The 27308-nt window shown below is 42.2% G+C and overlaps 1 protein-coding gene across 5 annotated transcripts in view; it reads left to right on the plus strand.

Annotated features, from left to right (window-relative positions):
* Positions 1-27308, plus strand: part of LOC139408668 (colorectal mutant cancer protein) — a 115747-nt gene that overhangs the window by 73408 nt on the left and 15031 nt on the right. For all 5 annotated transcript variants that reach the window (XM_071152850.1, XM_071152849.1, XM_071152851.1 and 2 more), the window contains 6 exons: positions 2360-2566; positions 15799-15945; positions 16412-16501; positions 17649-17797; positions 21879-22019; positions 25093-25193. In XM_071152850.1, coding sequence (XP_071008951.1) covers positions 2360-2566; positions 15799-15945; positions 16412-16501; positions 17649-17797; positions 21879-22019; positions 25093-25193 — 835 coding nt within the window. The remainder of the gene's footprint in view (positions 1-2359; positions 2567-15798; positions 15946-16411; positions 16502-17648; positions 17798-21878; positions 22020-25092; positions 25194-27308) is intronic.

Below are 27308 nucleotides of genomic sequence, written 5' to 3' on the forward strand. Positions count from 1 at the left end.
GGAATGAGATGTTCGACGAGCAGGTGTCCTCATACTTTTGCCAAGGAAGTGCATCTACATTTTCTAACAAACAAATTGAACTTGGCTATCAAATTCAGTTTGTGATTCCAAAACTGAATCCTAAATCCTAAAACGTGATGTGAAAGAAGTCATTGAACACTGTTCTTGTATTTAATTTCTCTCCCTTTTGTTGGCTGGTCACAGTGGACAGAACCAGTGCTAATCGATTAGGATGAGGACAAGAGCTTTCTCCTTGTGCTTGAAAGAGAGGATATCGAGCTGGCTTTTTCCATTATGAATCTGACCTCACTTAATCCTAATCCAATTACCTTTTGTGGGAAGAAAAATGGACGCCTTCACATTTCCAGTTGAGGCTTAATCCCAAACCGATCCCTGGAGTCGTCTCTAGACTGAGTTGTCCTAATGGTGTCACCCTTACAAAAACACATCTAAAATAACGGAATGTATGTCATTTGATAGAAACAATTATTGTCCAATGAGTATGAGAGGTGGATCGGATACCATTTTTCCTACACCGACCTATCCAGTCCTTTCAGATTTGCGAGGAGAGTCAGCCAAGGGTCTAGGGATGGGTTTTGGATTGGGCCATGGTATCCCGTGAATGTGGGCCCAATCCATTACCATGTACTAAGCCTATTAATAGATATTCATTTGTTCATTTGGCACAGACAAGGTTAAGTTACTCGATGTTCCATAGTGGTAGTTGGGCTTCTAAAACAGTTTCGATGCGGTTGATAAAGCCGATCCATACCTCATACAGAGAGAAAGGCGATGTACTTTATATTATATAGAGCCCATAGACACCATGCCTTCTTAAACCAACCAGAATCCGCTACCATGAAGTCTGAAGTTTAACAAGAGAGTGTAAAATACATATGTAAAGTGTTTGAGCATTTAAAATTATTTATCAGAGTGAATTCAGGACATATTGGACCACACTCTGCTAATTGGGGGTATTTCAGTGCATTTTCAAATATGTTACAGATTTCAGATGTTCTTCGTTAGAAAATAACTGTGTACTACTACTGTAAACAATGTATAAGTTCAAGCCAATACTAGGCCAGAGAAATAGAGATTATTCTATACAGTACCACCCATCAGTATCACTGGGGCTTATCTTAACCATGCTGGGGAGGACGCATGGCTTTCGACCTTCGTCTCTCCCGAGCCTGTATGGGAGTTGTAGCGATGAGACAAGATAGTAACTACTAACAATTGGATACCACGAAATTGGGGAGAAAAGGGGGTAAAATTCAAACAAAAAAACAGAGAGAGATAGAGGGAATATGAGTATGAGGAAGGGAATGAGAATGAAATCCCAAGTTCATTGACTGTTGTAGATCCCAGACCAACCCAGCACTCAATCTCTCTAACCCGCGCGATGAGACAAGGTTATCCCTTCCAGCCAAACCCTCCCTAACCCAGACGACGCTAGGCCAATTGTGCGTCGCCCCATGGACCTTCCAGTCGCGGCCGGCTGCGACAGAGCCTGGGCGCAAACCCAGAGTCTCTGGTGGCACAGCTAGCACTGCGATGCAGTGCTCTAGACCACTGCACCACCCTCTCTCTGTGTTTTTCTGTCTCTGTGTCTCTCTGTCTGTCTATTTCTGTCTCTCTGGCTGTGTGTGTGTCAGCTGAGAGGGAGATGGAGGGATGAGAGGGCTAGCTGGATGGAGGGATAAGCGAGATTGATGCTCCGTGGTGGAGGACAGATGAAGGCAGGACTCAGGCCTGTCTACACACCTATGAATCACTCACCAGAGATGAGGATCTGTAGAGGCAGACATGGTCATAGAATCCATCCCTCTGCCATATCTCACACTCACTCACGCACACACATGCGCACACACATACAGTTAGTTAGTTATACACTCTGAAATATGGGCACTTTGGGAGATCAGGGGTTTGTTCCACTGGATAGTCATAGTCTAGGATGCTTGTTCTACTTGTGTAAATTGAGACACATGGTGTAGGGCTACACTATCCACAAATTATGAACATGAAATTGGTGAACTGACAGGGGAAAATCCTGTGTGAAAATGTATGTGCCTGACGTGTTTGTATTCTTGTTTTGTCTGTCTCACTTTTGTTTTGTTTCTGTTCTTTGTTTAAATTTTTCTCATTCATTTTTCTCAATTTTCTTCTCTTTCTTGGGACTACTTCAAGGTACCTAAAGGTTCTTCTTTTTGATGCCATTTTCATTGAGTCCCGGAGTCATTCACATTTGGTTACTAGAATTGTGACCATGTAATCGCAATCTCAACACTATACATACTGCTCTGTAAAAAGGTGTGCCATGAAACACCATTCCCCCTCTGTCCTTTCCTCCTTTCCCCAGACGGTGGAGGAGATCGAAGGGGCCCTGGGCCGGGACTTCTACCCCAGCCTGTCGGAGGAGCGGGTGCGCTGGGAGAAGGAGCTGGCAGGCCTGAGGGAAGAGAACGAGAGCTTGACAGCCATGCTGTGCTCCAAAGAGGAGGACCTGAACCGCACCAAGGCCACCATGAACGCCATCCGGGAGGAACGCGATCGCCTGAGACGACGGGTCAGTCAGCTGTGTCCCGTTTATATTTATATATATATATATATATATATATATATATATATATATTTATATATTTATATATATATATATATATATATATATATATATATATATATATATATATATATATACAAATTTATATATATTTATATATATTTTTTTTTTTTAAATTTGGTAATTTTGTCTGGAGCGACACAATAGAGCTGTGTATCTATGAACCTTTCTATGTGACTGTGTTGGTGGCTGATAAACTGGGATGCAATGTTGCTTATTACCAAGGCAGGTTTAATAACATTTTGATTGCCTCTAGCCCATAACAGAAAATACATAGTGATACATAGTACCTTGTATCTAGTGAGGTGGGAGGAAAAAAGAAGGGGATCAAATTAGCAATGCATGTTTCTCAGTTTTCTTTCTATGTTTCATGTTTTTATTGGCTCCCAAAATAGTGGCGTGAACTTGAGCCTGTTGCCAAATCTCCAGTAAATGTGTCCTAGTGTGAACCAGTTCTAGGCAGAGAACGAAGACCTGAATCAGACTGAATCAAAGAAATCTCTGCAAAGAGGCTCTAAAATGTAATTATGGTCCGCCATTTCCATTGTTGGAGTGAATGATCTGCGGAGAGCGGCGAGGGGTTAATATATACACATGATCTCTGATGCGTTGTCGCTAGGCCACTGCACTGACAGACACGTACGCGCGCTTCCGTCTCTAATTACAACATGTTTATTCAGGGACGTCTGAAGGAGAAGGAGACATTACTGGGCAGGAGCGGTCAGACACATGTATTTATCCACACTTCTACAAGAATGAACCCTTTGAATTCTCCAGCTGCAAACTGAGACCTGCTGTCTGAACCAAACAATGGTTCCCCGTTTAGGACGGGCCTCCGAATTAATACGTAGAGCACTTTTAGACACATAATCAAATCTGGTGTCCTCCTAAGGCTTGCTGTAGCTGGTTAAGGCGGTAATGCAATTGGGTCTTTCTATAAACTAGGGTATCAGTGAGGATTTCCTACACTGGGCAACTTGTTACAGCTGTTGATAAGTCATGTCATTACTTTAAGATACTAGGGGGATCATAGCTATATTCGATACAATTAACGAGTTGATTTAAAATCTATGTTTAACCCTTTATCATGGTTGGTGTCTTGATGGAGTGATAAGTATAATTATTTTGTCTTTATCTGTTGTGGTCTAGTACTGTATTTTTGCTATCTAGGGCCATCAACTTTAAGTGCTGCCTGTCTTCCCAGTGACCTACTTGGTGAGTGAACTGCTAACTGCTCACAATTTGCAGATAGTTGTTGACACATCAACCAGGATCAAGATGCAGGGCAATTTGTGACTTGTTTTGGTAATCAGTGGCTGTATTGGAGGGGGAGTGGTTTCACCTTTTCTAGGCAGTCAGCAGTTAGTACAGGAAGGTGTGCTTTCCACCTGTGCTAAGCAATTAGTGTTAGTTCTTCAGTTTCCCAGCTGCGGCGGTTGTGGTGGTTTTGTCGCAAAACAAAGACGGTTCTACCGAGTTGTTCGAGGAAGGAAAGAGAGGAATGCTCCACACCACTCTCTCACTTGAGAATCTTACCTAGTTATTTATAGGTGATCTCATTTTGCTCTTTTGTAGCTTTATCAACTGTGTGTGTGTGTGTTTTCTATACCTGTTTGCACCTGTACTCTTCACAGACACTCTCCACCCCTTGGCTGCAACCCTTCTAGTTTAGTGTAGCCTGCGCGCACAACTCATGTGGAATTCCTGATCTCTGGCAGCGTTTGGAACTGTCGATATTGGGTAAGAACGCAGAGTTCATCTCAGCCCTTCAGTCCCTTGCCTTTTTGGCCCTGACCGAGACATGGATCACCCCATCTCCTCATTTGAATTTCATGCTGTCACTTGTCCACTCAAGCTTAACATTATTGTCATCTATTGCCCACCAGATGCCCTTGGAGAGTTCCTCAGTGTGCTTGACACCTTGATAAGCTAATTTCCTGATGATGGCTCACCGCTCTTTGTACTTGGCAATTTCAACCTCCCAACGTGTGCCTTCAACTCATTTCTTTCCAACTCTCTCTTCCCCCCCACTTGTCTCTCTTGACTTCACCCTTACCCAATCCCCAACAACTTACAAGATAGGCAATACGCTTGACCTCATCTTTACTGGAGTCCGCTCCTGCAGGTTTGTGCGCTACAACATCCGTAGAGTATGGCCCTATCCCACACAGGAAGCGGCGCAGATCCTAATCCAGGCACTTGTCCTCTCCCGTCTGGACTACTGCAACTCGCTTTTGTCTGGGCTCCCTGCTTGTGCCATCAAACCCCTGCAAGTTCTCTCATGTCACCCCGCTCCTCCACACACTCCACTGGCTTCCAGTCGATGCTTGCATCCACTACAAGACCATGGTGCTTACGGAACACCTAGAGGAACTGCCCCTCCCTACCTTCAGCCTATGTTCAAACCCTACACCCCAACCGAGCACTCCGTTCTGCCACTTCAAGTCTCTCGGCCCTTCCACCCCTACAGGAGGGCAGCTCCTGTCTAGCCCAGTCCAAGCTCTTCTCTGTCCTGGCACCCCAATGGTGGAACCAGCTTCCCTCTGAAGGACAGCAGAGTTCCTGCCCGTCTTCCGAAAGCATCTGAAATACTACCTCTTCAAAAAAGTATCTTAAATAATCCTCTTCCCCAACCCCTCTTTCTAGCTCTGACTCGACTGATAGCTACGTTATTGAGATTTTCTATTCTATTCCTGTGATTTGTGGTTGTACCACCTAGCCTTCTTAAGATGATTGCACTAACGGTAAGTCGCTCTGGATAAGAGCGTCTGCTAAATGACTCAAATGTACATGTAAAATGTATGGCAGTGTAAATGGTCATTTATATCATATATTAAGCATTAGTCTGTTAAATTAGACATCGCTTGAACCATGTAAAAATTCCATATCTAGCTGTCAGACAGTGTTTTTGTATAGAGAGTTCAGACATGTAGTGTAACTACTTAACATTTCGTGTCTCCTTAGTTTTCACCCCATAACATGTTTTCATGGGCACACAAATACAAAATAATGTATGCATTGCAAAATTGAATGCTTCTAACCGAAAGAGTCACATACTTAACCTAAATCGATACTGTCATTAATGTGATTCTTTAATAATTATACATAATACTTGTTGGATGGGCATTTGGTGTCCAGCAGATTGGTTACGCCATGATATTTTCACACATATTCTGATCCCGGAAGGAATTTTCCGAATGACAGTCAAGTCATGCTGTTGTGATAGCGCATGCGATGCAGCCAACAGCCCAAGTGCTGGAGAAAAGTTGATTGCGAGGAATGTCCAGAATCTTTTGGTGTCTCACACCAGTGAATATAGTTGTGCCTGGATCCACGTTGGATCTACACTGAAGAAAAATATAGATGCAACATGTAAAGTGTTAGTCCCATGTTTCATGAGCTGAAATTAAAAATCCCAGATTTCCATACGCACAAAAGCGTATTTGTTGTGCACAAATTTGTTTATATCTCTGTTAGTGAGGATTTCTCATTTGCTAAGATAATCCATCCACCTGACAGGTGTGGCATATCAAGAAGCTGATTAAACAGCATGATCATTACACAGGTGCACCTTATGCTGGGGACAATAAAAGGCCACTTTAAAATGTGCAGTTTTGTCACACAACACAATGCCACAGATATCTCAAGTTTTGAGGTTGTGTGCAATTGGCATGCTGACTGCAGGAATGTCCACCAGAGCTGTTGCCAGAGAATGTAATGTTAATATCTCTACCATAAGCTGCCTCAGTGTTTGCTGAGTGTTTGCTGAGGAGTATTTCTGTCTTTTAATAAAGCCCTTTTGTGGAGAAAAACTCATTCTGATTGGCTGGGCCTGGCTGGCAAGTGGGTGGGCCTATGCCTTCCCAGGCCCACCCCTGCCCAGTCATGTGAAATCCATAGATTAGGGCCTAATTAATTAATTAATTTAAATTGACTGATATCCTTATATGAGCTGTAACTCGTTAAAATCTTTTTGTGTTCATATTTTTGTTCAGTATAATATCCCTAGAGAATTGATGTTGAACATCTGTTGTCTGCTTGATTTACAGCAGGCCCGTTAGATTGAACAGAGAACGCTTCACGCAAATGAATTCATGTCTTCATATGTTTTTGTGCTTTGAATTGGACACTGAGTCTACTGTGCGCAATTGTGTAGGATAGACTATCGCGCAACACCCTATTCCTATTAATTATTCTGAATATAATGACAACAAATGACATAGCCTAGTGGGCTTATTCTAGTAATGGGTCATTCGTGAACGAGTCGGCTCTAAGAGCAACTAGCGGGCCTGCTAGTGATAGTGGTGGAGCCTGGTATCCACTCAGTCAAGTAGGCCTACTCCGCGACCCACAGTAACGCAGTCTTCTATGGACCAGTGTATGCCAAAGTCTATGTTTGTAGCACAAGGCTAAATTGATATTGCATTAGCTAAAATGATTGCCACCGATTTCCAGCCATTTTCGATCGTGGAGGACGGAGGTTTTACAAATTATAGCAATAGGCTAAATCCAATGTACATTATTCTAAGCATGAAAGCCCTTTCAAAATCACTTATTCCACAACTGCACGAGAGCACACAGGCTTCAGTGCGGGAAAGAGTCCAAAAAGCACTGCAGTTTGCCTTACCACTGACTTCAGGACATCAAGGGTAACCACTTCTTACATGTTGGTTATATGTCACTTCATTGAAGATTTTACGATGTCTAGCTGACTGCTTTGAGTTCAGCGACAGACACACTTCAGAAAACTTGGCAGAGGAACTGTTGAGTGGCCAGAGAATGGCAAGTAGATGGAAAAGTGGTCTGTTGTGTTAGCGACAATGCAGATAACATAACCAAAGCCATGAAAATTTTAATATGGACCTATCATCCATGTCTTTCCCACACAATCATCCTGGTTGTAAGAGATGATCTGAAGGTGATGAAGCCCACTGTGGACAAAGTGAAAGCAGTTGTGGAATACTTACACAGGATCACAGTAGGTGCTGAAAACTAAAGTCTACACAAAGCCAGATGGGGATGCCTGAGCTGAGGCCTTAACAAGACTGCACTACAAGGTGGAATTCAACATTTTATTTGTTGAAGTGGTTTCTTGAGTCCAAGGATGCCATCATCTCTACCCTGGCCATTGTCAATGCACCTGTTGATGCTCTGACCCAAGAGGAATGGGAGGTGGTGGAGGAGGTGTGCAGAGTCCTGGGACCCTTTGAGCAGGTCACTGTGGAGATCAGTGGAGAGAGGTACAGTAAGCAGTTATTACAACATCATTACTTAATCCAGTATTATATATGTATTTGAGCAGTAGATGAGAATCAGTAGACACAACATGAACCTGAACTAATAAGTTACTGTTCTCTCTTTTCAGCTATGTGACAGTCTCAGAAATGATACTCCTGTGTCAGGGTCTGCAGCGAATCACAGCCAGCCGCTAGAGAGAAGCAAATGTAACCACAGGACATGTGACAGAGTTGATGGACACCCTATGTTCATCAATGGACAGAAAGTTTCACAGAATGGAATAGAACCACGTGCTATTAGAAACCGCTGCACTTGACCCCAGGTTTGAGAAGTTAGCCTTCAGTGATGCCAGAGTGATTGATTAGGCTCTTTAAAGAATAACCTCAGCAGCAGGGAGGGACACTCCCAACAGTCAGCTGGCTCAGGTACCAGGGCAACAGGAAGAAGAGGGAGTAGATGGAGCAGAAACACCAGCAGTAGTGACACAAACGTCTGATGTTTGGATGCTGTTTGACGAGAGAGCAACTGGGGATGCAGCAGATGCCATAATGGAGGTCCGATCCTATTTGGAGGAGCAGATCCTCTGAGCTGGTGGAAGAACAAGGCCTCTGTCTACCCACGACTTACTAAAGTCATGACAGGGAGACTGCATAGTGGGCACATCCGTTCCCTCTGAGAGGGTCTTCTCGAACGGGACAAATAATTACTGAGAGAAGAAACCGCATCAGCCCTTCGAAAGTGAGGCAGCTTGCATTTCTGAATGCAAATCTCTCATAAAAGCAAAATATGGTCAGCATTGCTGTGTGCTGCTGGTTATAACATGGCAATAAAGAAGAGAGAGAAAAGAGGGACCAGTTTAATGTTTTAAGTAGGATGCTGCAGTTTTGCACGTTGTTATTTATTTTTATTTGATATGGTGCAATATTCTATTATGCTGTTCAGATTGTATTAGTTTTGAATGGTTAGATTTATATGCACTTGTTTATATACATTAAAAAGTTATACTTTAAATGTAATGTTTAATAGCATTCTTTTTCATAACAAACCAATGCATTTTTAAATACATTGTGATTTAGGTAGAGTATGATTTTATTTAATAATTAAATTTAGAATCGTTTTAACACCAATCATAGTCAAACTATCGCAAACGGTTTGACTTTAAAAAATACAAAACATATATTTTTTTAAAGAGCCGTTTGGGAGTCAAAAGAGCCAGCTCTTTTTGGTGAGCTGAGCCGAACGGGCCTGCTCACTGGAAAGAGCCGGAATGCCCTAGCTAGCTTATTCACAATATGATCTGGTAATGAAATATAACAACAAATACTTTTAGTATTCCATGTTAGACCTGCAATTTTAAACAATACAAGGGGCTTGAAGTAGCCTACTAGAATTTGGAGCTCAGAAATTCAAGTACTGGAATAGGCTTGCTTGAAAATCTGACATTTCCTCAATTTTGGTGCTTAAAAAGTTATCGATAAATGTATCGGTTGTTTTCAGTTTTGATCCATTTTTGTGAGAGATGTGACCACATTAATTTGTTTCCCGCAGCTTCATATGAAGGGTGTTGTGCTACTCTGTTGCAGTAAAACCATATGGTTATTATGAGGACAACATTAATGTTGGCTTCAACTTGGCCATACATACAAATCCTTCCATTAAAAAAGGAACCTGGTTTTTGGTCACTTTCTCATTATAAAAACAGCAATGGTGAGATTCAAATGGTGAGATTAATGCTACAGCAAGTCATGGCTTTATTATGTGTGCCTGCGTTGGCCACATAGGCTACAGAAAAATCGCCATGTATGCATCCAATCTATTTAGTCAGGCAATGTCCACATTATTCTCACATATTTTAGAATGCAATAATAATTTCAATATCAATGCATTGGTTAGGCCTAAAAAAGACACTATTCTTAGTGGTAATGGGCTACTTTTTTGACAATAATTATTGTTGCATGCTTTTTGGGAGATGGGGGGGTTCTATATTAGGCCCTATATGCACAATTATATAAATTATACAATTGTATGACATTGGGGTCTTTGAAAATTACAGTTAAGTGCTTGGAAAAGGCCCCTGAAAGTCCTTGAATTTGATTTGCCAATTTCTGTATGAATCCTGATTAGAGGATGTGTAATCCTAGGCCTATGATGTTGTATAGGTGAAGTTATGGGTCAATTTATTTTAAGTACACATATGGAACTGCATGAAAATCCCTTATTTTTGTTTCAAACCATTTTAAAATGTTGATCCCAATCTCTCCCATTGGCCCCATTTATTTATAGAAAGACCCAATTAGACTGTGTTCGTATCAAGCGAAAATAGTCAGGCGGGCCAGTCCTGCTAACCAACCTCACGGATTCTGTTTGCCTTGAGAAAGGAGATCCGGACGCAGCAGAAGAATCACTCCAGCTCAGCTCAGAGCGCTCGTTCCTCTCTCTCCTCATCCTCTTTCCTCTAATGAAATCTGTCCATTTTGCAGACTAATTGGACAAATGCATTGCATTGCTGTTTCAATGCGAGGCTCCTTGAAAGGATTTGCTATGCACACACCGGCGCATCCTTGGGGGCCCGTGTCCTCCGGCTCAGCATTTAAAAGATGGATTCAACCTAATTTGAGTGTCAAGGTCCGGAGACTATCTTAACTTCCCTTCCTTAGGCTTTTACCTTCCATTGAAGGAGAGGTATTTACTTAGGTAGTAAGCATATTTTACACCTTTTCTAGAAACGGTACTGTATGTCTGAAGTCCACGTATTTCCTCTGCGTCAGCAGTTTGTTTACGATACAAAAAAGACTATTCTTGTGTTATTAATAGCTTGATTTTTGAGGTCAGATACAGACCTCTATATTGTCAGGTAGTTGTAAGCATTCTAAGCTTTTACAATTCTCTCCACTCATAATACAACTCACAGATATGTAGGAATCAACCACTGCCGGTGGTAAAATACAGTGGAACATTAGTCTTTTTAAAGATCTGTTGAATTCAAGACCTGTCCTGGACAGATGTGCATGTGAGTCAAACCTGTTCACTCCCTCAGGCAGAGTGTCACAGTCGTAGTTCCTTTTGAAACCAGGAAATTACACGGAAGTCCTCGATTACATAATTACTGGCCAGGACTGAACAGAACCTATCATTTTCTTTGCCATTTCTTTTCTTGGGGATCATGAGGGAGGCAGCTGGCCAGGGGACTGGTTCATGATGGTACAGTCGCAGTCCTCTTTGTGTCCTTTGGCAGCACATGGCAGCCATGTTGGCTTTTTTAGACCCACGGCTCCAAGGGAGTTTGGCAGGAGAGGAGAGCAGGAAAAACCGCAGTGTTCAAAGTCATGGCCAAGTACTCTCTCGCTCTCTCTTCTGCACGCTCCCCCCCCCCTCCCCTATGTTCCTTCTCTCCCTCTCTCTCTGTCACTCTCTCCTTCCCCATCTACCCACCCCACCTTCTCTCCCAGTATCTCTCTGCTACACTGTCAGTCTTCCCCATCTCCATCTTCTCTCTGTCACTCATTCTCTCTTCTATTCTGTCTCCGCCTGTCCCTCCCTTTCTGTCTTCTGTCTCTGAAATTCATCCTGTCTCTTTCCTGACGTCCCTGTGAAATAGAGGTGGGGAAAATCACTGACCGAGTTAGAGGCAGGCTTATCACCTCATCTGTTTTCCAGACCATTATGTCTGGCTCTAGAGGAAGCCTGATTTACACACCTGCGTATGGCCGGGTAGCATACAGTGCGTTTAAAAATGATTCAGACCCCTTGACTTTTCCCACATTTTGTTTCGTTAAAGCCTTATTCCACAATTAATTAAATCAATAATTTTCCAATCGACACACAATATCCCATAATGACAAAGCAAAAACAGGTTTGAAGACATGTTTACAAATTTATATAAAATACTAAACAGGCTGTATCACATCCGGCTGTGATTGGGAGTACCACAGGGCGGCGCACAATTGGCCCAGTGTCGTTCGTCATTGTAAATAAGAATTTGTTCTTAACTGACTTGCCTTGTTAAATTTAAGGTTTAAAAAAAGACAGATACCTTATTTACATACGTATTCAGACCCTTTGCTATGACACTTGAAATTGAGCTCAGGTGCATCCTGTTTCCATTTATCATCCTTGATGTTTCTACAACTTGATTGAAGTCCAATCGTGGTAATTCAATTGATTGGACATGATTTGGAAAGGCACACATCTGCCTATATTAGGTTCCACAGTTGACAGTGCAGGTCTGAGCAAAAACCAAGCCATGAGGTCGAGGGAATTGTCCGTAGAGCTCCAAGACAGGATTGTCGAAGCATTGAAGGTCCCCAAGAAAACAGTGGCCTCCATCATTCTTAAATGGAACAAGTTTGGAACCACCAAGACTCTTCCTAGAGCTGGCCACCCAGCCAAACTGAACAATCGGGGGAGAAGGGCCTTAGTCAGGGAGGTGACCAAGAACCCAATGGTCACTCTGACAGAGCTCCAGAGTTCCTCTGTGGCGATGGGAGAACCTTCGAGAAGGACAACCATCTCTGCAGCACTCCACCAATCAGGCCTTTATGTTAGAGTGGCCAGACGGAAGCCACTCCTCAGTAAAAGTCACATGACAGCCCACTTGGAGTTTGCCAAAAGGCACCTAAAGGACTCTCAGACCATGAGAAACAAGACTCTTTGGCCTGAATGCCAAGAGTCACGTCTGGTGGAAACCTGGCACCATACCTATGGTAAAGCATGGTGGTGGCAGCATCATGCTGTGTGGATGTTTTTCAGCGGTCGGGACTAGGAGACTTGTCAGGATCGAGGGAAAGATGAACGAAGCACAGTACAGAGAGAACCTTGATGAAAAACTGCTCCAGAGAGCTCAGGACCTCAGACTGGGGCGAAGGTTCACCTTCCAACATAACAACGACCTTGGCACACAGCCAAGACAACGCAGGAGTGGCTTCGGGACAAGTCTCTGAATGTCCTTGAGTGGCCCAGCCAGAGACCGGGCTTGAAACCACTCGAACATCTCTGGAGAGACCTGAAAATAGCTGTGCAACGACGCTCCCCATCCAACCTGACAGAGCTTGAGAAGATCTGCAGAAAACTCTCCAAATACAGTTGTACCAAGCTTGTAGCGTCATACCCAAGAAGACTCAAGGCTGTAATCGCTGCCAAAGGTGCTTCAACAAAGTACTGAGTAAAGGGTCTGAATACTTGTGTAAATATGATATTTCAGTTTTGTATTTTTAATACATTTTGAAAAAATCTATAGTAACTTGTTTTTCCTTTGTCCTTATGGGGTATTGTGTGTAGAGGGGGAAAAAATATTTAATACATTTTAGAGTAAGGCTGTAACGCAACAAAATGTTGAAAAAGTCGACCGGTCTGAATACTTTCCGAATGCACTGTATACTGCAGACAACATGTGCTGATGTTACTTTTTTGCCCCACTGTATATAAAAAATGTATTTAGTCAGCCACCAATTGTGCAAGTTCTCCCACTTAAAAAGATGAGAGAGGCCTGTAATTTTCATCATAGGTACACTTCAACTATGACAGACAAAATGAGAAAAGAAATCCAGAAAATCGCATTGTAGGATTTTAAATTAATTTATTTGCAAATTATGGTGGAAAATAAGTATTTGGTCACCTACAAACAAGCAAGATATCTGGCTCTCACAGACCTGTAACTTCTTCTTTAAGAGGCTCCTCTGTCCTCGTTACCTGTATTAATGGCACCTGTTTGAACTTGTTATCAGTATTAAAGACACCTGTCCACAACCTCAAACAGTCACACTCCAAACTCCACTATGGCCAAGACCAAAGAGCTGTCAAAGGACACCAGAAACAAAATTGTAGACCTGCACCAGGTTGGGAAGACTGAATCTGCAATAGGTAAGCAGCTTGGTTTGAAGAAATCAACTGTGGGAGCAATTATTAGGAAATGGAAGACATACAAGACCACTGTCAATCTCCCTCGATCTGGGGCTCCACGCAAGATCTCACCCCGTGGGGTCAAAATGATCACAAGAACGGTGAGCAAAAATCCCAGAACCATACGGGGGGACCGAGTGAATGACCTGCAGAGAGCTGGGACAAAAGTAACAAAGCCTACCATCAGTAACACACTACGCCGCCAGGGACTCAAATCCTGCAGTGCCAGACGTGTCCCCCTGCTTAACATGTCCAGGCCTGTCTGAAGTTTGCTAGAGAGCATTTGAATGATCCAGAAGAAGAATGGGATAATGTCATATGGTCAGATGAAACCAAAATATAACTTTTTGGTAAAATCTCAACTCATCGTGTTTGGAGGACAAAGAATGCTGAGTTGCATCCAAAGAACACCATACCTGCTGTGAAGCATGGGGGTGGAAACATCATGCTTTGGGGCTGTTTTTCTGCAAAGGGACCAGGACAACTGATCCATGTAAAGGAAAGAATAAATGGTGCCATGTATCGTAAGATTTTGAGTGAAAATCTCCTTCCATCAGCAAGGGCATTGAAGATGAAACGTGGCTGGGTCTTTCAGCATGACAATGATCCCAAACCACACACGCCGGGCAACGAAGGAGTGGCTTCGTAAGAAGCATATCAAGGTCCTGGAGTGGCCTAGCCAGTCTCCAGATCTCAACCCCATAGAAAATCTTTGGAGGGATTTGAAAGTCCGTGTTGCCCAGCAACAGCCCCAAAACATCACTGCTCTAGAGGAGATCTGCATGGAGGAATGGGCCAAAATACCAGCAACAGTGTGTGAAAACCTTGTGCAGACTTTCAGAAAACATTTGACCTCTATCATTGCAACAAAGGGTATATAACAAAGTATTGAGATAAACTTTTGTTATTGACCAAATACTTATTTTCCACCATAATTTGCAAATAAATTCATAAAAAATCCTACAATGTGATTTTCTGGATTTCTTTTCTCATTTTGTCTGTCATAGTTGAAGTGTACCTATGATGAAAATTACAGGCCTCTCATCTTTTTAAGTGGGAGAGCTTGCACAATTGGTGGCTGACTAAATACTTTTTTGCCCCACTGTACATGTACTGATGTTTGTACAGATAGTTACAATGATGTAGATATACTGTACCTTTTTCTATAATGCCACATGTATATATACAATGTAAAATATTGGCTGTATTATTGAAAACATGCAGGTAGCTAACATGATTTAGGCATCTTGACATGTCTGTGTATGCAGCTATATCCCGTTCTGCTAACAGCACATGCCAGTAGATGGCTGTGTGTGGTATGTTTGCAACATCAATGATTTATAATTCCATATATTTCCTCTCTGCCTGTACAATGGGTGCTGTGAAAGCACAAAAGGCCGTTGTATCGTCATTGTTTATATTTTAGTGGGCCAGCGTTCAAACTAATGTTCCTTTCCACGCTCTTCCTGGCAGAGGAAGCTCTCTCCCTCCGACACACACACACATACACACACCCAACATACATGCACGCACACACACCTAGGGCCTAAACTGCTGTAGTGTTGTGAAGAGATAACAACAATTAAACAGCGTATGTATTTTGTACACTAGCTGCAAGCATAATGCTGACAAATCCAAGCTGGCATAACAAATTCATTGCAAGACCTGGCAAGTCTTTCCATGAGTTCTCTGATGCTTAATATAGAGTGAGAGAAGAGGCCTGTCAGCAGTGGAGCGACTCAAGTACCCTGTTTCCTCTGCATCATCACTGTCCCAAAATTCCTGCCTTTGCCCACTGCACAGAAGAGATCAGATGGATCCTCACATTGTCTCAAACTGGAGCAAGAAGTGCCTTAAGTAGCAACAAACTGAGTCCTTCTGTAAATCGTCTGTATAATGAGATTATAAGCAGGTGTGTGTGTTCTCAGCAGATCTGCGCCCATGAACCTCAGCCTGTGTGTCTGTGTGTCCCATAGAATTAAATAGAACACATTCACAATAAAATAGTGATATAAGGTATCTCTATGGTGTCTTTTCCCCAGGTGCGAGAGCTGCAGACGCGTCTCCAGAGCTCCCAGTCTGCAGGCCCGTCCAGCCCTGGGCGTCTCACCCCCGCCTCCCGCCCCATCAATCCAAGCACTGGGGAACTCAGCACCAGCAGCAGCAGTAACGATATACCTGTGGCCAAGGTAGAATGCACACACACGCTATGTCATGCATAGTAAGGTACAAAACACCAAAGTACTGGAATGATGGAGTAATGAAATTGGAACAATGGGATGTTGTACATTCGTATGAGGGACACACACACTGTGGGGATATTCTGAACTCTCCTCTGGAATGTTCTCCATCTCTCTTTTCTCTCTTATTGTATTATCGCTTGAATGACAAACATACACATGCTCGCACACACACCAATCTGTGTACTAGCCTTGAGCTAGTCCAGCCAGAGAGGGACAATTGTAATCAAAGAGTCAGTCTGATCAACCATTTTGCTCTTCCCCTTTCCTGTGTGTGTGTCCTTGACATTGACCCTCAGAAGGAATTCAATATATTAGAGATCCAGTACAATCCCTACATTTATTTATTTTAGGGGCCAAGCACTTTTTATAAGTAATTCACAGTAATGTTTTGAGTGTGTTGTCTTGTTGCTAGGTGGCAGAGCGGGTGAAGCTGTCTAAAACCAGGTCAGAGTCTTCCTCTACCGAGAGGCCTGTTCTGGGATCAGAGATCAGCAGCATCGGGGTAAGGAGATACTGGATGGATATTCAATACTGAAGGCTTTGAGGGGAAATATGCAAGCGGGTTTAAAGAAAGGAAGGGAGGGATGTAAGAAAGAGAGAGCGGAAGAGAGAGGGGTGGACAGGGAGAGTATGAGAGAGCGACATTAGGTAGGGGCACATTTCCCTGTAGCAGCTGGCCGAAGGTAACAGCAGCATCAGCAGATGTGTCAGAGATGGGTATCTCCAGTGAAGTGTGACAGACCTGGTGTCACTCATTCCCCACTGTTCCCTTCCCCTGGCACCCACACAGCCTTGTTGACACTAAAGGTGACCTGCCAACGTCCCCTCTAACAGTTATCACTTTCCTCTTCTGGTGCCCTTTTTTTCTCTTGTGCCTCCCTCCCTCTCTCTCTCTCTTTCTCTCTCCCTCGCTCCTGTTGGTGTGTGTTCGTGTGTGAGTGATTGGAAATCAATCCTAATGATTCCAGGGCTTGTCTTTTCCCTGAAAGCTCCGGCCATTAAAATTCTCCTCTCAATCTTTAGCAGGAACCCATCTGCTCCAAAATAGACTAAAAAGAGAGGAAGAGGGAAGAAAGAGAAGAGAGGCAGACTGTTAGCATTCCTCTGGGACTAGGCTGCGACGGATTATGTGAAGTTCAGTAGAAAACCGGTCTCTTTCTGCGTACAGTCTCTCTTGAAAAAGAGATTTGATCTCAAGGAGACTAACCTGTATAAGTAAAGATTATAAACACTATCTGTATACACTGTGGATTAAGAGAGTGGAGGATCACAAAGAAATGCCCTCAGTCAGTCTGACCCACTGAATTCCTATTGTGTCGTTTTTACATTGTGATTTTTGGCTGCACCTTGACTCACATTGGTTGAAGCGCTGTCTACTCCCCTCCTCTCCTTGTTTGTACCCCAATTTACTCTTTACACAAAAGTAGTGCACTTCATATGGTATAAGTTACCATTTGAGACTGGGAGGCGACCTTAGATCTATGTAAATGTCTGTCCTTGAGCTGTTCTTGTCTATTAATGTTCTGTATTATGTTATGTTTCTTGTTTTGTGTGGACCCCAGGAAGAGTAGCTGCTGCTTTTGCAACAGGTAATGGGGATCCTAATAAAATATCAAAATACCATGTAACCCTGTTCCTCCTCCTCCCAGGTGTCCAGTAACGTGGCGGAACACCTGGCCCACTCCCTCCAGGACTGCTCCAACATCCAGGAGATCTTCCAGACCCTCTACTCCCACGGATCAGCCATCTCTGAGAACAAGATCAGGGAGTTTGAAGTGGAGACAGAGAGACTCAACAGGTGATACTCAAACCATGCTGTCATTGTCCTTATTATGTCCTTATCATTTTTTTATCAATTCGTCGGTCCATCCATGCCTAATTAATACTGTTAAAGTGGAACTGACAGCATTTTAACAAACTGAAATCGCATTCAAATCTTTTCATTTACACCCCCGGGAAGAATATGACACCTTTTTTTCATTTTCTGACAAGCGAGCACTTAGATATGGTCATTTTCACCTTTTCATAAATTCATAGAATGTTTGGTAATGACGAATAGAAAGGCATTTGAGAAATGTATATAGCAATATAGAGTAGGAAAGCGGCTGTGCGTTTGGACAATTAAGACACTGCAGTAAATAAAACCAAATAAAAATTTGTCTTGTCCAGGACCGGAGTCTATGCATACCGGTGAGCCATAGCCAATTGAGCTACAGTAGGTCTATATGCTAATAAGCCATTTGCCACATGGGCAGTGTTGCCTACAATATTTAACAAGTTTTCAGTACCCTCCAGCTACTTTTATTGGTAATAGATTCTAGCAACAAATTCAGCTACTTACATGGGCTTGCCATTATTCACTTTGAACTGGACTGTGTGTTTACAGGCAGTAGCAACAACACGATTTTAGATCATTAGAAAGCATTTGCCAAAAGCCACATATTTCTGCAAATATATAAATACCGCGGGAGTCGTCTTTTGGGAACAACAGTCTTATTGATCAAACAGCCATGAAATGGTAGGCTGTTTCCTTCAGTTGCCTATGCACATCAACAATAACAAGATCATTAACTAATGTTAGCCAGAGTGAGATGAGCTAAAATCTACCGAGAGAACAGTGGGTGAACCTTCTCAAACTGTTTTAGCTTATAGTTGGCTGTCAAAATTGCACTGCTAAACGATGGGAAATAGTAGCCTGCTCGCCCTTCTGCAGCTTGCCTGCCAACGTGCGGTGTAGTTATCTCTATGTTAAAGATTCAGACTCATTAATAATAATATGAATATCTCTTCATCGGAACGTGCAAGAATGATATAATTTACATATTCTGAATCAGCTGACAATAGCAAAAAAATTGCACCCCTTGTTTTTGCAATTCGGCGTCCTTTTCTTTTCGGAGGTGAAATGTAGCTTAAACATTACTCTCCTCTACTCAGAGGGTTAAGGGGGACAGTCTTACAACTCAAATGCCTACCTTTGCATGTTAATGAATAGCTTCTCAACCACATGACATATAGCTCTAAAATCAATTTGACATCGTTCAGAGGCCTCTTCTTTTGAATTCACAGCAATTTGTTTAGCGTTTTTTTACTTGCTAGCTAACCAAATGGCACCTGCATCTCTAGCTGTAGCCACAGAAAAACGATATGGGTGGGGTCGTCAATGTGATCATTGCCCATGCTTTGATTGTGTTGACATTCCCAGCCCTGGTTACATTTGTCAATTTTTGTCCAAAATATTGAGTCATTGAAACTGAAACATTGCTTCCCAGATAGCTGGAGGAATTAAACAAACAAAGCTAAGATTTACAACCTGATAGCAATATTTGCTGGACAACCAAGACATTTATTGGTGAATTATATTAATCATGCATTGAACTATCTATTCTGCCAACAATACCTTACTCTACATCATGGAATTTTTTGTCAAATTGAACCTATTTTTAAAACATCTTATAAAGTTGGTTTTGTAGCATAAACTGGGAATGTCATATTTATGACTGATATTATGATTGTCTGTTTCATATCTGTAAAGTAGTTAAAACTGTCCGTTCCAAGTAATACTTTATCACGTCATTGATGCAAAAATGCCATGACAGTAACCATACTTCAGTATAACACAAGCATTAGATTTGGAGTTGTTTTGTATAGAAAACATTTGGACAGATGGAAAGAATAATACAATCAAATATAGAATAGATAAAGGGGGCATATAAGCAGACAAATAAAGCTCTTATAATATTAAATTATGACATTTCTCTTAAGCAGCATATAGGCTACATGTGCACCACCAGGTCAGAACAGTAAGCTAAGTTCTGAGGGGGTAAGTGATCACATTATTAGGGTGAGGCACATGGGCTACTAACAGCTTACTACACAACATACACTTATTATTACTTTCTTAGTTACAGTATACATAACTCCCTGACATATTACCTATTTTATGCAGCAGCTTTTAAGACATTTTTGGACTCACATTGTTGTGCTCACTTGAACAGGAAGGTGGCGGGTCTTCTTGTGGGAAAATATTGTCATCAAAGTCTGGTGTTCTCTGGATTTATCATGCTTTCAAAACAACTGGGAGCTCGGGGAAAAAAACAAGGTCTAATCATGACGCCAGTGAATCCTGACATTAGGTCGGAGCTCTAGAAAGAGGCCCGAGTTCTCGACTTGGAATTCCGAGTTGGATGAGTTCAAAACGTATTTTCCCAATTGAGCTCGTTTTTTTCTGAGTTGTCTTGAACTCACTGAAGTCTGAGATTTCCCAGTTCTGAGTTTCCAGTTGTTTTGAAAGCGACAGAAGTCATGCTGGATTGACAGCATGGTCAATCTATTCAACCTTTTCTGGCACATGGTGTTGCGTGTGAATGTTTATCATTTTAAGCTTGGAAAAGAGACCCTTTCAGACAGATGTTTTAAACTGTTAAACCCAGACTTGGACCACACACTCTCTCCACTGAATAGCAGGCAGGGGAAGCAAAATAGTTAGCCACTGATTCCTTCCAAAACTACTCATTGTTGAATTTGCGATTTACGACTTGTTGTGTAATGTTTACACAACAACAATGTTTAGCACTGATACGTTTTATCTATAATTTCTCTTCATATAAAAACGATTTGCCAGTAGATTGACAATGTGATTCATGATGATGAATGCTTGTCTAGATTGCTAGCTAAGATTTTGAAAGTGTGATGATCAAATATACGGTGTATATATAACGTGATTTGAGGTCATTTTATCTGTGCCCAATGACCTTGAGCCTTCTTGGATGGTCACTTCTAATGTAAATCTATGGCAGCACCCAAGGGGGCTTGACCTGCCTAGCTCTCCCTGTAGATTCTGCGGTGATATAGTGTCCCCATGAGTGACAGAACACTGAGTCAATCACAGCGCAACTAAAGAAGATTACCAATGCCTACGCTCTGTATGTTCCGACGGCTGCTCCTCCACCACAGGAAGCACTGAGCTAGGTTAAAACACCTGATTTTTGGAGCTGCCTTACTCAAGAAAGCAAGAAAGAGACCATGTTTGTATGTGGCTTTATTCACTCAATAAATGTGTTTACATTGTTACATTGTTTGCAAACTGATATGTGACATGAATTAATGCCCAAATAACATGCTAAACAGGCAACAACAACAAACAAACAAATTGATGGGTCACCACTGCTTAAAGGGATAGTTCACCTTAAAATCCAACCAGAATTGGTGTAATGGAGTCAATCCAAAATTAATGGGAAAGATCAGCACCTGATAATCTGTGACAAAACTTTGAAACTTTACATTTTGGTGTGTACTATCCCTTTAAGGTTGTTATTTGGCACATGTGTTTTATGGGATATCCCATACGTTTACCACTAACGACCAGGCTGCTGACACACTATTTTCTCTTAATTAAGCCCAGAGTGCTTTATCGACGTCCTTGATTAGATGGATAGTTACGCGTCATTAGCTACTCTCACATAATCTACCCATAAAACCAAGGCCATTTGAGTTCTGTAGAGGGGGGTGGCTATAGTTTCCCTGTCCCTTTTTCCCCTAGCACTCACTTAAACTGCAATAGATGATGTGTGATGAGCGACCTGGCTCAAAATGGATGCCGTGAATCACCCAGGTGGGTGCTTTATATCGCTGGTGGATGGGTGAATCGCAATGTGAGATATGCTTTGAGATATGACAGGCACTTTATACAATAAATGTACCCCAATGATGATTTTGTGTGTGTGTGTGTGTGTGTGTGTGTGTGTGTGTGTGTGTGTGTGTGTGTGTGTGTGTGTGTGTGTGTGTGTGTGTGTGTGTGTGTGTGTGTGTGTGTGTGTGTGTGTGTGTGTGTGTGTGTGTGTGTGTGTGTGTGTGTGTGTGTGTGTGTGTGTGTGTTCCAGCCGCATCGAGCATCTGAAGTCTCAGAATGACCTGCTGACCATCACGTTAGAGGAGTGTAAGGGCAACGCAGAGAGGATGAGCATGCTGGTGGGCAAATACGAATCTAATGCCACCGCCCTGCGACTGGCACTGCAGTACAGGTATACACACACACACACTGCAATGCCTAACCTAATGGAGCATGAGTTGTCTTGAGACATTTGCGCAGTCCTGGTTGGATTCACGCATCAACCAGAAAGAAACACACCAACAGGGTGAAAGCCTGAATACAAATTCCCTGCTCCACTCATAAGACCAAGCCAACTCTGAGCCTTGCATAGCTAACAAACACCTTATCAAGCTGTAAACATCAGAACCACATTAATGTTCCTCGTTAGAAGCCTCCTCCAGTAATTATAATTAAGCTGTACTCTTCGAGGTCAGGGCCTTTTTGTAGGTTCCATACGGTAGCGGCCATTTGCATCTTATTAGTATTCGCATCCCCTTGGTCAATCAAGTGTGTTTGTGTACGGCCCTTGGCCCCTCTCTAATAAGGTGCCCTGAAGGTGCCCATTCAGCAAAGCTAACGCTAACGAGATACGAAAGGGAAAAACAGATCTAATCTAAGTGGTATTTCTAATTAGCATCATGCTAATCATCCAACCATGATAATCCTGTGGGGATGTTATGAGTTGCAGAAAGGCTGTTAATCCTTTTATTGTATGGCAAAGTTTAAGCAAACTGAAATGGAAATAAGTTGTATTTTCAGCTGTTGATATTGGCTGAAGGTAATATTGTGGTGGCATGGTAACGTTACGTGTGTTTCTCATAGCATTCTGCGTAGCATGTCTCAGGGAGACGGATTGCCTCAAAGCAAAGCTATGAGTAGATGAATAAACAGATACAAAGATAGATGACCGATACATAAATAGAAACGTTATAGCCAATAAAGATAATTATTAGTCTTGCCCATTACACCAGAGTACACAACACTTGAATAGCCCTCAAATGCATTATTAATAACACCAGTTCCATTAAAAACACAAACGCACACTAAGATTCATACTGTGTGTTTTTCCCTATATGATATATTCATGAAGCCATTGATTTTATGTGATGTGGGGGACTGTAGTGTGTTTGTACCTGGAGGGAGAGAGGGTTTGGCCATCTGTGTCTGGTTTGTTGTTCACTAGAAGCCCAGATGTCAGTGCTTTGATTGAATTTCAGCCCCGCCAAGTGGGATGTCAGCGAGGGCACCCCATTGGGCCATTTGGGGAGATATATAGTCTTTCATTGGATGGGGGAGTGTGGTGTGTAGGATTGCAAAGCTACCGGAATCTTCAGTAATTTTGGTAATTAACAGAAAATCTATGCCAATCGATCGGAATTTAGGTAATTTATACTTGAATTATGTATTCAAAAATGTATTCGTATATACTGAACAGAAATATAAACGCAACATGTAAAGTGTTGGTCCCATGTTTCATGAGCTTAAATAAAGAACCCAGACATATTCCATGTTCCAAAATGTTGTGCACACATTTGCCAAGATAATCCATCCACTTGACAGGTGTGCCATATCAAGAAGCTGATTAACAGTATGATCATTACACAGGTGCTACTCTAAACCGCCTTCAATGTCATTTTAGAGAATTTGGTATTACTTCCAACCGGCCTCACAACCGCAGACCACGTGTATGGTGTCGTGTGGGCTAGCGGTTTGCTGACAATGTTGTGAACAGAGTGCCCCATGGTGGCGTTGGGTTATGGTATGGGCAGGCATAAGTTATGGACAACGAACATAAGTTACGGACAAATAATAAAATTGTTGCATGTTGCTTTTATATTTTTGTTCGGTATATTTTACATGTGATAAGACCACACAGAGAGCCAGAGATTATCACCTACACTAGATGTCTTGTGATAAATTCAATTAAATTCTTGAAAGATACTGCAATTCTGGTAGTTTACTGGTGAACTTTTCCCTAGTGGTGTGTGTATGTGTGCATTTAATATTTGGTGGAAGAATCTCCAAGGAGCTCTCTCTGTCTCTCTCTCCCTGTCTCTTTCTGTCTCTGTCTCTCTCTCTCTCTGTCTCTCTCTCTTTCTGTGTGTCTGTGAGAGAGAGTTTGGTCACTGTATGTATTTAAAAAGCAGTGTGTAGCCAAGCTAGTAAACGGTGGTATTAATCAGCTGTCTGGAAAGCTGGAAAGCAGTGTAATGTTATAAAGAATCAAGAGGGGGCTTGGAGGACAGCAAGTGAATGTGTGTTTGGCTGTGTGTGTGCGTGCATGGCTGCATTTGTATATGATCTATGCCAGGGTGTGCGTGTGACTAAAACTATAATCATAAGATTGAAACATCAAAAAGAGGAACACTGGAGTATGTTGAAAATGCCGGCTACTTTATGGTGTTTTTGCAGGCAGAAACTTGCTGTGTGTGTATTTGCGTTCTTGAGAGAGTGACTAACTCGTAGTGTTGGCGTGAGCTATTAAAGTGTGTAAAAGTATCCACAGGATTTGTTTTGGTACAGCTGAACTAGCAGGGGACTGGAGTCGAGGTTGTGTGTGTGTGGGGATGTGTGTTTGTGTGTGTAAATGGTCTGCCCCTTTTAGCGTCATCCATCAAAACATACGCACACACACACACACACACACACACACACACATACAACAAATATAGACTAGCTATGAGGAGAAAATAACTTAGAGATGTTAAATGTTTAAATTGAATGCAGGCTTCAGACTTCCTCTGTGGATGAATGACACGTTTTTAGGCTTAATAGTTAATTACCCTAGCTCTCTGTATTTGTTTGGAGAAAAGGTGGATTTTTTCCTGATGTGTAATCATTACCTGATTAAACAATAGTGCCTCGCTGTTTTTCTTCCATCCCCGGGCCCCAGGCAAACACGCACGCGCTATGATGACTGTAGTTAAGTAGACATCAGCACCTCTCGGCCGCGTTCCTTTTGAACACGATGAAAGTGCAACACAGAGGAAGGATAAGTGGAAGCGAGAGGCCTCCACATTCCTCGTGTGCGTGAGAGAGTGCGAGAAAGAGGGAGAGAGAGCTTATGTGCGTTCTCATTTAGTAGTGCAAAAGGTTGTTTTCTGTCAGTCAGTGTATAGAGGCCTTTGAGCTACTTTGTGTGTGTGTGTGTGTGTGTGTGTGTGTGTGTGTGTGTGTGTGTGTGTGTGTGTGTGTTAACTGATATGCATGTGTTCTTTCCTCAGTGAACAGTGTATAGAGGCCTATGAGCTGCTGTTAGCCCTGGCGGAGAGTGAACAGAGCCTGGTACTTGGCCAGTTCAGAGCTGCCGGAGTGGGGACTGTAGGTGAGTCACACTTCGTGCCCACACAGGCTTGTTTGTTCTTTGATCAGTGCTGGTTTGCTCCTCCCTGAGACCCACAGTTGAACTCCTCCAACCAATCAAAGCAAAGAGGCCACCTCCCAAAAACACACACTTCTAATTTATTACTCTTTCACAAACTGCTCCACTCACCCATTTAATTCCTTCACAAACCTCTCCTCCATCACACCTCTTCCCTATTCACTTCTCTCATCCTCCTATCATAAACGTCTATATCCTACTCATTTGTTTCCCTCCTTCCACAACTCCCCTTCGGCTGTTGACAGGTGTCATGTCTTCAGTGAGGCATGTCATGCCTCATGACTCCCTTGTCTCACACACTTCCCCCACTCCCAACCTCACCTTTTCCCCTTCAACACAAAAACACTCTCTCAGAAGAACATCCCCTTGGGGTAAATTCATTTGAATTCAATCACTTTTTGACAGCACCCCTTTTTATTTTAATGAAATCTTCCATACAAATTTTTCCCATTGTAGAAGTGCTCAGTAAGTTACTTTTTTGAACTGAATGTCAAACTATTCAAGAGATTAAGGTGCTGAAAGTGGACCCATTTTGCATACCCTACCATAACATTAGACATCCATGTCTTCAGCACTGGAAAAGAAAAACGGTTGAATTTTATATAATTTAAAAGCTTACAAACAGGGCTGTCAAACAAAACAAAAAAATCTGGAGAAAAAATGAAATGTTTCCTCTTTAAAAAAAAATCTCTTTCCACTCACAGCCCTTTCATCCCGTATGTCAGATTTGTCATTGATAGGCGCCTCGCCTAAATTGGAACACAGTGCTCAGGTTCTCCTCTTCACAGCGCAGGATCGGTTTTGACTGACATCTGTTATAAACCCGAGCACTGTGCGCGACAAGAAGCCCCCATCCCTCCTGCTAATTATGCTACTTTTGCACATTTTTTGTTGTCTTGAGTTAGGACAATACTGTAAATTGAGAGGAGTCGATGTGTTCTGAAAGATGAGACGTTGAGGATTATGTTAAATACCGCTTTGATGTCATACAAGCAAACCACACACCCATGAGTCCAAATGTGCACTTCACATTTCCATATTTAAAAACTCATATACTTTTACAGTTCTTCTGTTACAAACATTTCAATTTGGCCCCATCCATATAGGCCAATTTCCACTAGTGTAAGGGGTTAATTAACCTTTAATGCCAATTATTAAGCTATTGATTTTTATATTTACATACAGTACCAGTCAAAGGTTTGGACACACCTACTCATTCCAGGGTTTAACACATATGGAATCATGTAGTAACCAAAAAATATAAAGTCTCCTCCGGGCTGTGTAAGGGCTATTTGACCAAGAAGAAGAGTGGTGGAGTGCTGCATCAGATGGCCTGGCCTCCACAATCACCCGACCTCAACCCAATTGAGATGGTTTGGGATGAGTCAGACCGCAGAGCAAAGGAAAAGCAGCCAACAAGTGCTCAGCATATGTGGGAACTCCTTCAGGACTGTAGGAAAAGCATTCCAGGTGAAGCTGGTTGAGAGAATGTCAAGAGTGTGTAAAGCTGTCATCAAGGCAAAGGGTGGCTACTTTGAAGAATCTCAAATATAAAATATATTTTGAATGTTTAAAACTTTTTTGGTTACTACATGATTCCATATGTGTTATTTCATAGTTTTAATGTCTTCACTATTATTCTACAATGTACAAAATAGTAAAAATAAAGAGAAACCCTTGAATCAGTAGGTGTGTCCAAACTTTTGACTGGTACTGTATGTTGTAGCTTAGATCCTATTTTACGTCATCTAAGGTTCTTGTGATGTAACCGCCATTGGTTGAGACACATGCTCTTGAATACAGAGTTGGTGTCATGTTTTGCCTGATAAATGTACTAAAATGGGAATAAAATTGATATGTCAGCTTTCAAACGGTACCACAAAGATGGTTGCAAGGTCCACACATAAGAGAATGCTGACTTGAATGGGAATGTCTGTCGTTTTAAATTATACTTTCAATCCTCCATAGGAAACTTATTGAAATCATGGAAATATAGATAATAAAATAGACAACCATTTAAGTTGTAATTTGACAGTGGGTTGTTGTAGTAATTAGAAG

This window comes from Oncorhynchus clarkii, chromosome 5 (genome assembly GCF_045791955.1).
Source record: "Oncorhynchus clarkii lewisi isolate Uvic-CL-2024 chromosome 5, UVic_Ocla_1.0, whole genome shotgun sequence".
Taxonomy (NCBI): Eukaryota; Metazoa; Chordata; class Actinopteri; order Salmoniformes; family Salmonidae; genus Oncorhynchus; species Oncorhynchus clarkii.